The following is a 17,804-nucleotide window of genomic DNA, read 5'->3' on the forward strand; positions in this document are numbered from 1 at the left end:
GTACATTTTGTTTCCTGGAAAGTGGTACTTCTATGCTATGGTTTCTCTTAAGACACCATGGCAACAAATGGCTGAACATCAAACAATTATATAGTGATACTCAAAATATGCCGAATGAAAAGTAGTTTTTAAGTGACGCTTGAATGTGATAAAAGGTTGTATTTGTATTAGTGGAAAAATGTAGGGATTTCAGAAGCCAGGTAACCAAAGAACCTACCACTTCCACATAATTTCTTCTGGGCAACAACTGGTTGGTGAATCTGAGGAGATATGGTTTTTGCCACAATTTCCCCCCCCCTAAGAAATTCAGGTCATCATTTGTAAAACACTATCATTTAGATAGAATGCATTGAATTCTAGTTGCCACCGTCACCTAATGCGCTGTTGGTGGCTGATCCATATAGACTTTGTTCTCCAAAGACAACCGTCCTTCTTTCCAAGTTCTATCATATTTGCATATCCTGAGCGTTCTTGAAGTTCAGCGTTTTCAACACATGAGGAGTTGCAGCCTTCATGAATGTTATTTGTTCCTTCTGATGTGGCAGACCCAGCAAGCTGGCAAACAGCCTAGTGTTAGTCTCCTGAATTGTGGAATCGTCCAAAAGGCATTCACTCTTGTGCAGCACATGCTACAGGCATTTGCTAGCATGCCTTCGATATGTGCTCCTAGATACCATTTGTAAGGCATCATTATGGGCTTCACTTCTTCAGTTGCTCAGTCATTACTGGGTAGATGTCGGCTCACCGGCCAATTTGTTTGCTCATGTGGACATTCTAACATATTTAGCTAGGTTAGTTTTTATTTTTTGTGCAGAAGAAATGTCCACTTGGGATGGACATCCAAAAATGTGTGCTGAAAAGGGGTCTAGCTACTAAAGGTCCAGTGGACCCTGTGATGTTTGTTGTACATAAAGGTACATGTATAGCTAAACTGGAACCTTGTGCATTCCTAGGTGTGGACCTTAATGAGTGTGCCTGCACTTTAATTGGTTGTTGTTGGGACTGTCTTTGTAAAGTCCAACTAAGGGCTTCATAATACCATACAGGTAGGCAATACAACACTCACTCATAGTAAATGGCTCTACGACCTGAACATATTTGCTAGTGTTGTCAGAGCAGTCAGGCTCATTTTAGGAGGGAGAAAGGGCTGTAGATAAGTACAAAGAAATTGTAGCATACATATTGTCCACAGAAACACTGATGCACTATGTATTGTTAAAAATGGTTTACTTTAAATACATGCAGGCAAAGATATACCTTTGGAAAGGTAATCGCTATTACAGAAGTCATAAAAACATTTATAAAAACCAAACAATACTAGTTAGTATGGAAACCAAAGTACAACCTTATTTATAGCAGTAATATGCAGTTCATGTTGAGTAAAACATCCAATGATAAACATTTAAGCGGGCAATCAGCTATTCATGGGGAGTAAAACCGAATTAGTTCGACTTTTAGAATATCGTAGGTAATTCAAGGGGAGCAGACACTATTGGTCCGGACTATGCCTTTCAGAGGGGCAGTCGCTGAGTACAGGTAAGAACCCAGTAAGACTGTTTAGGAGTGCAATAAGCACGTATTGGAATGTAAGCGTAATCCAATAATGGTTTCAGAAGAGCAGCAGCTATTCAAGACCTATTGGTTTATAAACGATAATTTCTAATACAGGAATTTACCAAGGATACGTTTCAGTGTAGAATACAATTCTAGGGTAAGTAAGAACTCTATCAGCCTTTTAAGAAGGGCAGTTAGTAAGAACCCATACTTTTCAGAGGGGTCAGCATGTAACTCTAAGATAAGTGCACACTACAACTATTTTAGAAATGGTTTTAAGCAGTTCAGGCAAAGCAAAACCAATGGTACACTTTAGAAGAGAAGAAGCTATTCAAAGTGAGTAAAGACCTTTGGTAAGCTTTTACAATCATTCACTTTCAGAAATGATAAAACGGTACCAACTCAATTACTTCTCTGGAAGAGTGAAAACTATTTCACAGTAACTTATTTACTTATTCAGAGGGGAAACTAAAAAGTAAGTAATTACTTCAGGACACTTTGTAACTTATTCTGTTCAGGAATCAAAGTTGCACACTTAAAAGTAAGTACTTTTCCACACTGGATATGGTTTCAAGTCAGAAGCCTCATCTTAATGTCCTTCCCTATTCTAGGGCATGAGTTATCTCGGAGACAGAAGAGGGACCCTAGCTGTCTAAGAGCCAACAGTAGGCAGGTCAATATAGGGTTCAGATGCAGTAAGGTCGTCCCAAAGGATGTTGAACAAGTACAAGCCTCAGAGTTAGTGAAAAAGGTTTATTTATTGGTTTTTATAATGCGCCTGTACACGGTGTTTAAAGCGCAACAAAACAAGGGGGTGGGGAACAGGGATGACCAAACGACAGTCCTCTTACACCTGTGTAAGGTGCAGTAAACGGAAGTGTGGAGTGGGGGTGCTGAGAGTTAAGCGAGTGCCAGAGAAGGCCAGGTGGACTGAGCCAGGGGAAATAGCATGTGGACCTTCTGCCCATGCACTCTAAGTGTGAGGAGCGGGGCTGGAAGGGCTTGGGGAAGGGGGGGGGGGGCTTTCCCGTGCACCCGGCCTAGTGCAGGGGGTTAAGCCCAAAGGGGCAAGTGCAGATTGGGTAGGGGGGGGTGTGGCAGGAACCAGGTGGCCAGTGAAGAGGCTTAGCAGAACATTGGTGGGGGTGAGGGATGGAGGAAGAGAAAAGGAAGGTCTTGAGAAGCTTCCAGAACTTGAGGAGATCTGGCTCAAGTCTGAGAGGGGCAGGGAGGCCATTCCAGTGAGGCACATACGGCCCCTCCCTGCATGGAGCAGCATCTGATCTGCAGAGAGTTGGAGCTAGAAGACCAAAGGGATTCAGCAAGGAGGTATTTGGGGAGAGAGAGTTGGATGTAGTGAGGTCCCAGTCCCTAGAAAGCCTTGTGGATGATGCTGATGGTTTTGAACTTGATTCTCCCAGCAACCGGGAGTCAGTGGATGGATTTTAGGGCTGGAGAGATGCGGTCTCTGGGCTTGATGCCAAGGAGAAGTCTTGCTAATCCTATTCTGGATTAGTTGAAGGGGGCGAAGGGAGGAGTTAAGCAGGTTGAGAAAGAGGCTGTTGCAGTGGTTCTGTCTGGAGAGGACCAGAGCTCTGGAGATGTTGAGTTTCTGGGGGAAGGTGAGTAAAAGGAGAACAACTCAGAAGCTTGGTGCAGCTGAAAGGGGGAATTCTTGGCAAGGTCTGCGTTTTGAGGAGAGCGAGGAGTCGAAGATGATGCAAGGTTTTTTTTACCTCACATGAGGGGGAGGGGGGCTTATGTAGGGTGGCCAGAGTATAGGAGGCAGCTGCAGTCCCAGTAGGCTCCCTAGAGGTGTTCCAGCATTGAGCCTGGGCATATGGTGTGGGTGAACTCCCAAACACTGATCACCCACTCAGCCGCACAGGATCGAAACAAGACTAAAGCGAAGTAATTACCCAAGCAAACAGTAACTCAGTAAAGGCGACGAGCTTGGAGTCGGACACCTTCACCCTGCAGCAGCACCAGACCCTGTACCTGGATTCTTGGCCATGGTGACGAAAGAGCAGACACTGGAAGGGAACTTGAAGGCAAGGCTCATGCCCCGGCATGGGAACTCAATGTGGTTCTGACTATGCTCATGAGGGGGAATCTTTCAAACTCGTGCATCAAGCACCTCTTGAGTTTCTCTCATGGAAAACAGCTTTCCTTGTGTCTTCCCTCTGCCAGATGTGTGGGTGAGATCCAGGCCCTATCCTGCAAGCAACCATAGCAGACTTTCCACAAATCGAGGGCGATACTGTGTATACACAACTCCTTCATACCGAAGGTTCCATTGGAATTCCACCCCAACAAACCTTTGGTGTTGCCTGTTTTTTTTCACAAAGCCTTTGTCAGCGGAGAGGGCCTTGCTTTCACTGGACGTTGCTCATTCCTTGACATTCTACGTAACGCGCACAAGAGTTTTCAGAATACGTCTGAATTGTTTGAACTTTGGTCCTGTTAACAAGGCCTTGCCCAAGGCTTCCATTTCAAGGTAGCTCTATGGCTGCATCATGCATGGTCATTGGCTGGCAAACAGGCCTCTGCCGGGCCGTCCAAGAGCCAATTCTGCCAGAGCGATTGCGCAACGACAGCGTTCCTGCCTGGGTGTGCCCCTGCTTGACATCTGCAGGGCTGCCACGTGGAGGTCTACACATACCTTCACAAACTTCTACTGCGTCGGCAGGCATTCCTGGTCGGAGTCCTGAGTCGGCCAGGTAGTGCTACGCTGCTTGTTCTTTTGAGGTCAGTCCCTTCCAGGAGTATTTTTTTGATTGCTTCTGTTGAGCCTTGCCACCTCCAGTGGTTGTGTAATGTGGTTCTGATTTGTGTTTGTTATTCATGAGCATCCAAATCCATGCCAGACCAGTGCTGGGAGGCGGGGCTTTTTTTTTTTTTTTTTTTTAACCAAGGATTCCCAGCCTGACTGAGAATATTCATGAGCATATGAATCCATGCCAGACCCGTGCTGGAGAACAGTAGTTACAGGTAAGTAACTTAAACCCTACCCTTGAACAGTAGTTCACGCAAGGCATTAAGAGAAAATAATAAAGGGACGCCCAAAATATGGTTTTAACAGTATACTGGTATAAACACCATGAACAATTTCATTATGATTAAATGACCATTACCTTGTTTGTAACGCTATACAGATTTAAATGTTTTTGTTGCTGTTTAAATAGCTCTTTTTGGTTCCAAGTTTGGGGGGGGCATAATTAATGCACAAACTATTAATGCCTGCGTGGTTTAGCTGAGGGAGTCAGAGATGTTGCTGCGTCTCAGCCCAAGGCCAGAAACGAAAGCCCTCTGTTGCTGTTGGCTAGAAATGACATCTCCTAGAACACAGCGGCTCATTTCCATCCGTACAGCTTAAATAGGAAATGAAAATCGTTATTCTAAACAGACACTCCAGCACCTCTGTCCCATTGGTTTGCATTCAGCAAAATTGGTATAGAATGGGTTATCGTGGGGGAGTGTTGAGGGGGGGGCGGATTAATACATATTGCATAACGCATTAATGTAGACACAAGAAAACTATCATGAGTGGTACTCAATATGACAAGGTACACTGTGTTGGAATGCAGCAAACTCTGTATGCAGATCCAAAAGTTCCAGTGAAAGGCAGATTTAAAGACATGGTTTGGGGGGCATTGGACTGCAACAAAGGAAGGATTTTCAGTTGGCATTGCTTACAGGTTTTTCCATACATGTTAAAGTTTACCTTCTCCTTTCAGCCCATAGAGGCCCAGAATATGAAGCTATTGGTACCGCTATAGCAGTCTATTTAATAGATACATGGAGACACCAAAACTGGGAAATTGGAGACTACTCCTACCACTCCAGTACTCTCAACTCGAGCTCACACATTGATTATCTTCTGGTTTCTTCCCACAGCAAGTGGCAATGGGGTCCTTGCCAAATACTTCCCAAAACCTTTTCTGACCATGCCACACTCGAATGCAGTTTGTCAGATACCAGCCCGAGGCCACCACACTGGTGCTTCAAGCCAGGAGCACTCGGTGGCCAAGTGTTCGCAACAGAACTACGAGAAGAAATTGATACTTGCCTTGAAATTAACCAGAGCACAGTTAGCTCTGCAGGGACGCTGTGGGAATCACTCAAAGGCTTTGTAAGGGGGGTGTGTCTAGCCAAGGAAAACGGCATCCTGAAATTAATCTGCCACAAACTAACAACCAGCGAAAATTGTATATAATCCCTAGAGAACCAGCAACACGAGACTAACGAAACCCTCACCCGTGCTGAGCTGAAGAAAGAACTTCTCAACTTCAGGTGCTTAGCCGAACGCGAAATAAAATTCCTAGGACACAGACTTAAGATTTGGCAATATGGCGTGGGCCAGAAACCCAGAGCGCTGCTTGCCGACTGATCACAGCAGACAGAAAACCCACGAAGGTAGAACGAATCCGATCCCCATTAGGAAATCTGGTGTACAAAGAAGACGAAATTGTCGAGGTGTTCCAAACATTCTAACAAGAACTATATAGCGTCAACCACCCACCAGACACTGAGGCGATCCGCAAATATCTCAATGATACTGAGCTGTATTGGGTAGAGCGAGAACTCCATGAACCACTAAATTACCCCATATCACTTGAAGAGATTCAAGAGGCAATAAAGAACTTACCCCCCCTCCAAAGCCCCTGGACCCGATGGGTTAACTGGGGAATTAACTGGGGAATTCTACAAATTGTTTGCCCCCACCATAGCCCCCCTCCTAAAGGTTTATGAAGAAGCAAGGGAGTCCAGCATTCTCCCCCAAACGGTAAGAGAAGCCAATGTAATTCTCCTTCATAAAAAAGATAAACCTCCCTCAAATCCTATCGCCCAATCTCCTTAATCAACCTTGATAACAAGATCCTGGCGAACAGATTACTCCCACTAATGCCTGCTCTAATGATCGCAGATCAAGCGGGCTTTGTACCCGGACGTAACACCACGTTCGGGATACGGAGAATGTTCGGGGTGATGGCAGCACTCGATCCCAATAAACAGGCGATAGCGGTGCTTTTGGATGCCGAAAAGGCATTCGACTCCATCGAGTGGCCCTTCATGTTCGCCGTATTGCAGCAACATGGGTTCGGGAAACAATATATCAAACTGGTCTCCCTCCTCTATAACCAACCTCAATCTGCGATCATCCTAGGGACCACTAAATCCGCATATATAAATCTTCAACTCGGCACGAGACAGGGATGCCCTCTATCGCCCCTGATCTTTGCGTTGGTAATGGAGCCTCTAGCAGCCGGCCTCTGTGAACGACAAATTCAAAGAGGGCTAAACATCGGTCCCCATAAATTAATAATATCCCTATATGCCGATGACATTGTCCTATATATACAAAATCCAAGCAATCTCAACCCCAACATGCGCAAAGTTATAAAGTTTGGGGCAGTGTCAGGACTGAAAATTAACCACTCCAAGTCTATTGTGTTTCCCTTAAACACCAATACTAGCCCATTCACATATGATTTTAATTTTACATGGGGGGGAAAAGGCTCATGTTCGGTACCTAGGAATCCAAATGTCCCTGAATCACCATGACATTTTCAGAGATAATTACAAAGGCGTACTCGAAAGGTGAATAGGTGGAAAGCACTCCCACTGACACTATGGGGGAGGGTGTCACTAGTGAAAATGGTGGTTCTCCCTAAACTCCTAGATTTGTTCTCCAACATTCCCATCCTACTATCCTGACGATTCCTGGGGACCCTGAGGAGCCTAGTACTAGACCTAGTCTGGGCGGGCAAACCAGCGAGGGTGGCATACACATCACTCACACTTCCGGTGACGAAAGGTGGCCTGGCACTCCCCGATATTGAAAATTATTATTGGGCAGCCCAAGCTCAATATCTCAGCCACTGGTACGCGACACAGTTCAGAAGACCACATGTACAGATCGAAAGAGCACTTGCTTCACCAAACCTGCTGCGAGCCGTAATTATCAGCAAGCAGGCAGTACCGTACACAGCGCTAAATATAGTACAGTCCACGTACTCCATTTGGCGGAAAATGGCCGATGAGCACAAAGTGCAGACTAGATACTCACCTCTCCAATCCATCAAATTTATCCCAGGGATACCCCTCACCGCTGAAAAAGTATTCCTTATCTCGGCAGACAAATGCAGAATAAGTATGCTAGGCGACCTTTGTCCATGGAACCTTTGACACCCCAACGGGCGAAAGAGAAAGGCAGCACCACCTCCTTTGATATATTCATATACTTTAGGCTTCGATATGCCCTGCAAGACCTCATCCCCGAGTTCCCACAAGAACCACCAACGTGGCAGCTGCGACACGGGACGATACAGGCACAGGGAGAAGGAAAACTGGTGTCATCAATATACAGAACTCTTAACAGATCAAAGAAAGGTGGGAGAAATAAGGTGGGAGAAATCATTGCATATCAGCCATTCCGGATGATGAATGGGACTACATACTACGACAAATGTAAAAAGTGGCCTTAAACTCACGGTTTAAGCAAATCCACTTCAATTTTCTACACCAAACCTATTACACACCCGAAAAAAGGAACAAACATCACGCAGAGCTAAATTCCACATGCGACAGATGCAGCTCACCAGCAGCCGACTTCATGCACCTCGCGTGTAGCTGCTCGGCGATAGCCAAATTTTGGACAGAAGTGCTCCACGAGACCGAAGCAATCATTGGCGAAGTGATTAGACCAGACCCAATCATAGCACTACTAGAGGTGACAACCCTAATGCAACCAATAAGGAAACTGGCAAATATACTGCTGGTGCTGGCACGAAGAATAGCCATGGCATGGGGACGAGGCCCCGCTCCCACAAAAGCAAACTGGAGGAAGGACATTATCTACTGTCGGGAAATGGAAGCAGAATTCATAAGAACACTCCCACTGCATGCGAGGCCTCCAGATATTTGGGGTCCTTGCATATCATACCTGCTCTCCTCCACAGCATCACCAAACCCAACACAAACCTGAACCAACAGTTTAAGGGCCAGCACCTGCACATCATTGAAGACCGATGGCCAACAAACTATTGCAACAAAGAGCGGGGAGACCGAGGGTTGCGGGCGCGGTGGGGGGAGGGGGAAGCTGAGCAACGGCGCAAATTACATGGCCTGCAATTCAGGCAAGTTTGTATTATTGTAGTTTGAAAATGCAAAAATAAAGTTTAAAAAAAAAAACTATTGTTGGAAGAGGTTGCACAGGTTGTCTGTAAGTCGATCAGAAAAACCTTTTTTAAGCACAGTGTTAAAGGGCAATTATAGACTTATTACAGATATATAAATATTCAATAATGCTTTAAAAAATTCAGCCGTTTTGGCTTTTAAATCAAACCGTACGAAGTGTACAGGTTTTTATTCTTTTAAAAAAGTGCAAAGTTAAACACAGCTCCCATCCCCCCCATTTGATAATTAAATGGTTTGTGCATGCATGGACAGGTTTCTTTTCGTTTTTAGTGTAAATTGGTGCAATGGGAGTGTGAGCCATCAGCCACAGCAATGGACGCGGAGTGATTCCCAAACTGTTTTCTCTGCTTTCGTTGTTTTAGTTTTAGCGCCTCGAGTGTTGCTGGTCGTTCAGGTGCTCAGGTTGCAATTGCAAATACATTTCTTATCAGTGGTAGTCGGAGCCTTTCATATGCATGATGGAATGTTTCCACTTTCCAACTCAGAGCTCGCAAAGCACCCCTGCAATCTGTGATAGTTAGTGATCAACACAAAGCACCCATTTGAATACTATCTTGGGATGCAAAAACATGTAAGTTGCTGTATGGTAAGTTTGGTGCAGCACTGTCCATATGCCAAATAAGTCTGTTTTGAAACTTTGGCTAAGTGTACTAAATGTATACATTTCAGAGTTTTTTTGGTTGCAAAAGTGCTTCATGCGCTTTCAGTGTCTACTCCCACCCCAACCCTCAGCTCCTTTCCAGTCCATGCATTCCACCTACCTCCTTCCCCAACCCCACTCCATGATTGGGCCCCCTTGTCCTGTGTCAACTTCTGCGAGGGTCCAAGACCCTTGCAGGCTTACCAACCACCATGATTTAATTTAAAATTGTGGGTGGAAGGTAAGTTTGATGCAGCACTGACACTATCCAAATGAGTCTGTCCTACAAAAGATCTTTGTGAGCGAGTTACGTGTGGGTTTGTCATATGTTTAATTAAAAACCTACCTCATATGATCTTATACTTGCACCAATGAGCCGGAGGTTTGTTGTGTATTGCGTCTTGTTGAAAATGTGCCTTCCTGGCAAATGATATTTAAGACTGGTTATACACACATAGACATGCGTGCTATACCACAATAACTTTTGTATACCGTCATTTCAAATGAAGGTTATCAAACCGTCAAATTGATCTCGTGGCATCCCTAGCCCAAAAGCAACCTAGCAACACTGCCCATGAGGAGCTGTGTGCTGCCATAGGAAAATGTAGCCAGCCCAAAAGTTACAGGGAACTATAAATCCAAATATACACTATGGAGGGACATACAAAAGTTACCCATAAAAAGAGTAAGACGGGTGAGAAGGGAAAAAGATTCCCACTCACCCAGCAACAATAACAAATCGCTAAGTCCAGCAAAATGTTCTGGGGTTAACACAGGTGAGGAAGATTTCACATGGACAATCTTGCCTAACAGTTGTATCAGAGCCAAGCGGCTTTCCTATTAATAGAAAAGGAGTAATACAAATATCTTCGATGTGTGGGGCAGGAATTCTGTGCCATGTTTCAACTGCCTTCACATTGCTTTGACTTCCTGAACAGTAAAATTCATCGAATCTTCTGACTCCACAAGAACTCCTGCAGTCGGGGAGTGAGACCTTGTACACTGCCAAAGCTGTGAATTTGACAGCCCAGTTCGGAAATGAGCATGCACCATGTAACTCGTGTAGAATTTAGATGTTTCTACTATGGTGTAAACCTTGTTCTACTGAAGGTTTTCTAGCATGAACATGATTTTGTGATTTAAATCGTTCACTTTTTTTTTTCTCCAGCTTTTAACAAGGAGTTGAAGAAATTGTATTTTGTATTTCAGGTTCAAAAGTAGATGACCCTTGCTGCTACGGCCATACCCAGTTTCATTTACAGTCTGAGAGAATGATGCAAGACAAGCTATTGGGCACACATCTCGCCGACCAGATTGAAGTTCGTTTAAGAGCTCATGCTATTGCAAGTCTCTTTGCTTGGACCGGTGCACAGGCTATGTATCAAGGTTGGCTCTTACTTTCTATTTGCATGAATCTTTTCAAAATATTTCAGGTGCAGTCGGGTTGTTGTGTTGGTCCATAAATAAGAGGATAATCTGTCACTTGGAAAGATGAAAGTACAACATTGTTTCCCACAAGCGTTCTATGCTGTCGTCTTCCTTCAGTCAGTCCATTGATGGGTTGTACTTGGAGTGTATATCTGTTGCTTCGCTACACAGTTGGTAGTGCTGATGGAGGTGTGGGGGGGTACAGGGTAGAATGTTAGATTGGGTTAGCGCCATCTTGCAGATAAAGAGCTCTAGTTTGCATGAAACAATCAAATTTGAGCATGAATGAGGAATGGGTTCCTTAAGTTTAGATGACCTTGCAAATGCTTATTTTTCATGGTTATTAAGTGGTCGAAATTAAGATTTCTTGAGCAAGAGCTAAAACTAGCTACTGAGTTATTGGGCATCACCTAGAAGGCAGGAGCAACCCCTAGCGAACCAGGAGTAGTCCAACGCGTGCCACAAATCTAACCTTTATCTGAGATGATGCTTTAAATGTCTGAGTTCCTGCTATGTTATAGACTTTCTTTAATACACAGTTATGTTACATTGATGGATCAGATGTCCTATGGACTCAAATGTAGCTCCCGGTAGCTGTTGGTGTCAAGCTAACCAGACACCTGTATTGCCAACATCTAAAGGATACCACTTAGCTGCACTCTGCCTATACTACATCCCAACATATGGTGGAAGATCAGTTATTGAAGATTTCATGGAAGGGGTTGAGAGAATTCATCCCCCTATGTCTAACCCGGCTCCCGGATGGGTCCCTAATGTGGTATTAACCAGACTTGTGGCGCTCCCTTTGAACCCATGCATAATGCGAGTCTCGAAGCTCTTACAAGACCACCCTCCTAGTGGCAGTCACTTTGATATGGAGAGTCGGTGAACTGCAGGCCCTTTTATTCTAGACCCTTTTGTCACAATTGAGATGAGGTGGTTCTGTGCACCCACCCTCTGTTTGCGCACAAATTTATGTGAACCAGTCAATCGAACTACCAACATTCTTCCAAACCCCACTCACCTTGCGGAAATAAGCCTACACACACTGGTTGTGCACAGGGCAGTCATGTACTACCTGGAAAGAACTAGACCACAGAGGAAAACAAACCAGTTTTTCATTTCAGTGGCAGCTGGTAGAGAAGGGGATCCTGTCTCTAAATCAGCCATCTCTAGGTGGATTGTCAATTGCATCACACTCTGTTATTCTTTCCAAGAGAGTTCTACCCTTCAAGCCTAGAGCACTCTACTCAAGTGTAAGAGGATTCAATCCAGCACTACAGCTAAGTCAATGCCTAGTCTGGGATACTGAATGGAAACCCTTATTGATATATCTTTATGTCCAGTTCATGAGTTCTGGATGACTACCCCTATATAACACCCCTCTCTTGGAACCCCCACTGACCCCACTGAGCCAAGACGTAGTTCTGTTTTGCAAGTTTAAACGGTTTATTTGAGAATGTAAACAATATATATATATATCACACTTTATAATAAATTAATAATTAAATATCACACTTAATCTGAGGAATAATCAATAATGGATAGTCTGGCACTAGCACACTTCTTTATAATCCATGATGAGTGGTTATAGGATGGATAGGATAGCAACAATACTTTTATGGTTTCAAATGGATGCAAGGTGGAATGAAAATGCAGTACAGAAAAAAAAAAACTTGATATGATTTCAACAAAACAATGTAATCACTTTTCTCTGGCAATCCCCCCCCCCCCCCCTTATGCAATGCAAGGAAATGGAAGGAAAGCACACAGTTCTCAGAAATGCAATCAAATGTAATTCAGTTCACCCCAGCAAGCTTAGACTACAGAAGTTTGAAACAGGCCCAAAATGCTTTATATGTGCTGGCAATGAAGTGAGGAATATGCTGAAAATGGTTTTAATTCCCTTTAGGAGGTTCAGGGTGAGTGAAATATACTTGGGATGAGTTCAGGCTCACTTTAGCAAGGATCTAGGAGTAACTAGCAGGTTAAACAAATTCGGTTCTAAGCATGTTGAAAAGCTGAGATTCTAAGCTTTCAGCTTTCAGAGGAAAGTTAAACCAAGTTCCTAGCCCAAACGGTTCCAGAGATACGGACGATTAAATAAAGGTAGTTTTTCGGATTTGAAATTTTGAAAGTTCAAAGTGACAGGTTACAGCTTGCAGCTAGAAAATGACAGATGACAGTTAGGAGGCAGTTCTGGTTAGATTAAAATAGATTGAATTATATTATTTTAACTAAGAGATTGGTTCTGCACAGTTCTGCTAGGTACTCGCAATATATTTTTGAAGTAAGCCTCCCCACGGATCTGGTCAGGTTTTGGACTGGACTCCGGTTCTGGTCTCGGCACTTCAGTGATTTGGGTCAGCTCTCTGGTTCTGCTAACAGCGGTCTGGGTCACTCTGGATCTCTGGCCTCTGGTTCTGGATACTGCTCTGCTTTCTCTGGGTACAGCACTGCTTCTGGATCTTTCTGCACAGCTTTCTCTGGACCCAGCGCTGATCTGCACGGCTCCTGGATGCTGCTACCGCTGTTAGGTTTGCTGGATGCTGAGGCCCACTGAGAAGAGTTCTCAGTTTGTGGGTTTAGGCCCTTGCTTTGAGTTCTGAATCAAGTTCTTTGGAGTTTTAAAGTCTAAGTGTTGAATCTGGTATCTTCGGAATGTTGTATGGTCCGGCAGAGCGCGTTGCAGCAACTGGTTTTGAATGTCTCTACCTGTCCCAGCAGTCTCTTTTTATGTGTTTTGAAAGTGGGTGTGTGCCTGGGCCTAGCTAAGCCTGCCCCTTTCTACTTGTCATTGGCCCAATTCTCCCCTCTCCCATGATTGGGGAAGGAACTGAGAGTCAGAGTGATGTGGTGGGTTTTATGGGTCAGAGGATCCTCCCCTGGTCAGTTTGCCCACAAATCTATATTTGATCAAAATACACATTTCTCAAATACATAGTGGTTTGTCATTGCATGTACATATTACCTATCGCCTGAGGTATACTCTGTTCAAACTCTGCTCTTCCTAAGGGCTTGCATTCAAACATGGCAACTTATTTTCGATTTTAGTGGGTTATGCAACCTTGGTTCTTCATTAAAAGTTATACACATATACACGGCCTGTCCATACATACTCCAGTAAATTCCCATGTCTCTAGCTTAAACACAGAGTCTGTAGTATCCATAAATAGTGGGGTTTTGCCCCAGAACATCACACAAATTGGAGTTTGGGTTTGAATCGAAGGTACATTTTTTTAAATGAAGGCTCGCAAAGTTATACATTCCTGTCATTTGATTACAAAGAGTTATCAGTGTTTCTGTAAAATATATATTTTGCTTTCAATTCAGTTCTCAGAGTGTTGGAGTCCGCCTCCAAGACTTGGGTGGGTCAGTGATCACATGTCTTCTGGCAGGCAGGCCTTTGTTGACAGGAAACAGTCAAAATCAACATATCCTATTCAAGTGCAAGAGCCTATTGTGTAGTCTCCAGGAGGCTTCCAGCCAATCTGCCTTCTATCAATCAAGAGGTCATGTGAGATTCTAACTCCTGGTGTGAATCTCTGGAGGTGAGAGGTTTCCCCGCCTTTGGCCTGTTAATTAAATCAGATTGTCTTCTGGGAACAGCATGTGGTTAAGATTTTAATTAACCCCCAGCCTTTGATGTAAAGGCCTCTCCTGCAACTGCTGACATGCAGTTTCCCTGTCAGAGTTTAGACTGCTAGCGCCACCCTCAGTCAAAAGCGGGTACTGCATGCAATTTTGGGATCTTTCTTGTATTAATGCATTCTAAACAGGAATGGTTCTTACATGGTAGTAAATCCTTGCTTAACATTGTTTTGATGGGGCTCCTTACAGTAAAATGGTTATGTGGAACCCCACAAAATGGTTGAATCTTTAAAGTGGTCCGATAAGCCACGATTTCAGCAACTTTTTGACATCCGTAACAGTGGATTTTGTTAACAAAGATCTTTCTTTACACTGGTGGGTGGCAAGTTAGGTAACCATTTTGGTGTGCGCACAAACTGCGTGGTTCTCCTGGATTCTGGCGCACATGTGGACCTTTTGGCCATCTTGGATTTTCTAAGCCCACAGCACCAAATGTTGCAGCATGATGGCTCAAACGTGGGTCAGGACACCCAACACAGGGCACTGGGGCTTCCATAGCTTTCATTGCAAATGTCTCTCGAGTCCATTTGCAAGGCAGCAACCTGGAGTTCTGTACACACCTTTTACAAAACACTTAGCCTAGACACTCACTCTAGGTCTGATTCTCATGTGGGACAAGCAGTGCTAAGGCACCTTTTCACTACTGTTCCTTCTCACATCCCACCACCAACTCCGGACACTGCCTGCTTGTCTATGCACAGCATGTGATTCTAAACAGATTAACAAGCATCAGAAGACATGCATTAGTTACCATAATAGTATTTCTGATTATTGTATCTGCTTACATTCACATGCGCCCACCCTTCCTCCATGCTTGGATGGAAGCAACATAAACAACTTACTACTTCTCTCTTTCTGTACTCACGATAGTCATAAGGCTCCCTCACGGCAGAAAAAATACAATCAGAGGGACCTCGACGCTTGAGGGATTTTTGGTACACATCACGTTGGGGATAGTGTTACAGGCCCACCCATGTTGACATCCCCTTTCAATCCTCGAAAGACCAGATGCAATACTTTGCGTTTACCACTAGATGTCGGACTATATGCACAGCATGTGAATCTAAGCAGATACCATCATTGAAAATGCTATTACAGTAAGTAATGCATGTCATATACATGTGCACTTTCTGTGGTACTTCAAATTGTTAATGACTCCCGTTTGGTTCCTAGTCATTTAATGCTCCCATCCCATCAGCAGCGAGTAAGTACTAGTGAGAGATTTTGCTGCTGCCTTATTTCTGTAATACTACATCCCCTTTCTTCAACTGTTTAGGCCTCATACATATTTTGATAACTGCTTAGCTAAGTTATGTCCCAAACAGAAAACCCATATGTTGAATGTTTAATTTTAGAATGCATATTGGCAGTGTCTGGCTTATTCTCATTTTGACGGTGTTTTAGTCGGTTATAAATGAAAAATATTGCGCTTCTCAAAGGTGTGCAGGGCTCTCTAAGAAGGTCCAAAGTAGTATGTTCCCATGTTAGACCAGGGGCATTTTCTGGTGCTTTTGATTTAGAACTTACAATATGTTTTGTTTTGCAGGTTTCTGGAGTCATTCAGATCTGACCCGCCCCTTTGTCTCACAAAGTGTGATCTCCGATGGAAAATATTTTTCTTTCTATTGTTACCAGCTCAATACCTTGGCTCTTACTGTTGAGACTGATCAAAATAACACAAGGAAGAATGTTTGCTGGGGAACCGAAAGTGCTCCCCTATATGAAGCAGTCGAAGGCAGTGATATCAAAGGATTTAATAATGAAGTTCTGAAGATGCTTGTTCAATTTTTACTATACAGACCATGATTGTGAATAAGAAACGAAGTATGCAAAGTTTGCATGCCATCTTCATGCAAACTAACATCGGATTAAAATATGTAAATAAACTACTAAAGCATACCACTTTGTGTTTGCTTTCTTGTGAGTAACCTAAGAATGTTGTTCCAATTGTTGGCCCAATTATCACTACAAATCTTGATCTCTGGAATGTGTGCTTTATGATTAATTCATTAAATGAGTTGTCAAGGAGTTTACGTATAAGAACTCAAGCATGAAATGTACACATTGCTCCATACTCCATACAGTGTTCTGTGTGCATTTGAAGAAGAAAAAGCTATTTTTAATTTCCCAGTCAAACAGCAGCACATGCCCAGTATTCTGTTTTTATAAGATTTCTGGCCGCCTGAACAGTACTGTAAACAAGTTTAATTGCTGATCGACCCTTTAAGCATACGACTAGAAGATATTGTAAAAGGTTGGTGTCTCACAAGAGTTCAGCTGTGCTAAGAGGACAAAAAACCTCAATTTATACTGGCCCCCTGTGCTTATAGGGTATTCTATTACAATGTGTAAAACCACATTTTTTAACTCATTTATTTCACTGTAAAACGTCACATGATTGCTGCAAGGATCAGTCCACCATTAACTTCAGTAAATAAAGTAATTGCTCTGTTGCATAATGTATCGAGCATGTACACCCACTGACTGATATAGTTTGTCAATTTAAGATACAACCTCGGAGTGATATTATGGATACAAGTTAGATTTGTCATTGGGAGCTTTTGTCAAGTGTTGTGATCCTTTACCCTTACCGGTCAGGGTTCTCTCTGACATTGCCAAACTCGGCCTTCCCTCTACCCCTATTCAATCAAGTTCTTTTCATAGCTTTACAATTAACAGAGTATGACCTTTCTGGCCACCATCGCCGCTTTCTGTAAGCAGATTGTCTGGTAGGCACAATCTGGCTTGTTGGTCTGGGAGTACATTAAAGACAACTGTTGCAGTTTATTATGCAGTCACTCTCAACTGAGTGCCTTTCCCTCCAAGCAAGGTGGTGCACATTAAAGCACTGTTTATCAAGTTCACGTTGGTGAGGCCTCCAACCCCAACAAATACCCTGTGTCATCATTGGACTAGGAACCAGACCGGTGTGGAGTTAGAATATGCCACCAATGCTCTGGCAATACCCATGATCACACTCGGTTATATAAAACACAGGTGAAATTTTGAATCCTGCAATAATAGCTTACACAGATTTAATGTCATTGGAACAATAGAAAATGTTCCCAATTCCATACAAGATCCACAGAAATAAGATAATTAGAAATAATACTTTTCTCCCAGCAACCCCCCACCCTCAGGCCTCAGCGAAATATGACCCCTTTGATTGAAAGGTGCGGTGCAATGAGTGTGAGCACAATGGAAAAATCGCTATGCTACTGATTTTAAAAGGCAAAGTTGTGGAAAAAGGAACTCTAATGAAAAACGTTTTTCAACACACATGACAATAAAAGGCAGCACTTGGTCAGAAAAAAATGAAAACGGGGGAACT

General features: G+C 43.6%; 1 protein-coding gene across 1 annotated transcript in view; it reads left to right on the forward strand.

The window, feature by feature from the left end:
• MRPS30 (mitochondrial ribosomal protein S30) overlaps positions 1–16,372 on the forward strand; it is a 104,166-nt gene extending 87,794 nt beyond the window's left edge. The window contains exons 4-5 of the mRNA XM_069627241.1: positions 10,604–10,780; positions 16,020–16,372. Of these exons, the coding sequence (XP_069483342.1) occupies positions 10,604–10,780; positions 16,020–16,279 (437 nt within the window). The 3' untranslated portion in view covers positions 16,280–16,372. The remainder of the gene's footprint in view (positions 1–10,603; positions 10,781–16,019) is intronic.
• Positions 16,373–17,804: the final 1,432 nt, after the last annotated feature.

This window comes from Ambystoma mexicanum, chromosome 6p, assembly GCF_040938575.1.
Source record: "Ambystoma mexicanum isolate Mex_15411 chromosome 6p, UKY_AmexF1_1, whole genome shotgun sequence".
Lineage (NCBI taxonomy): Eukaryota > Metazoa > Chordata > Amphibia > Caudata > Ambystomatidae > Ambystoma > Ambystoma mexicanum.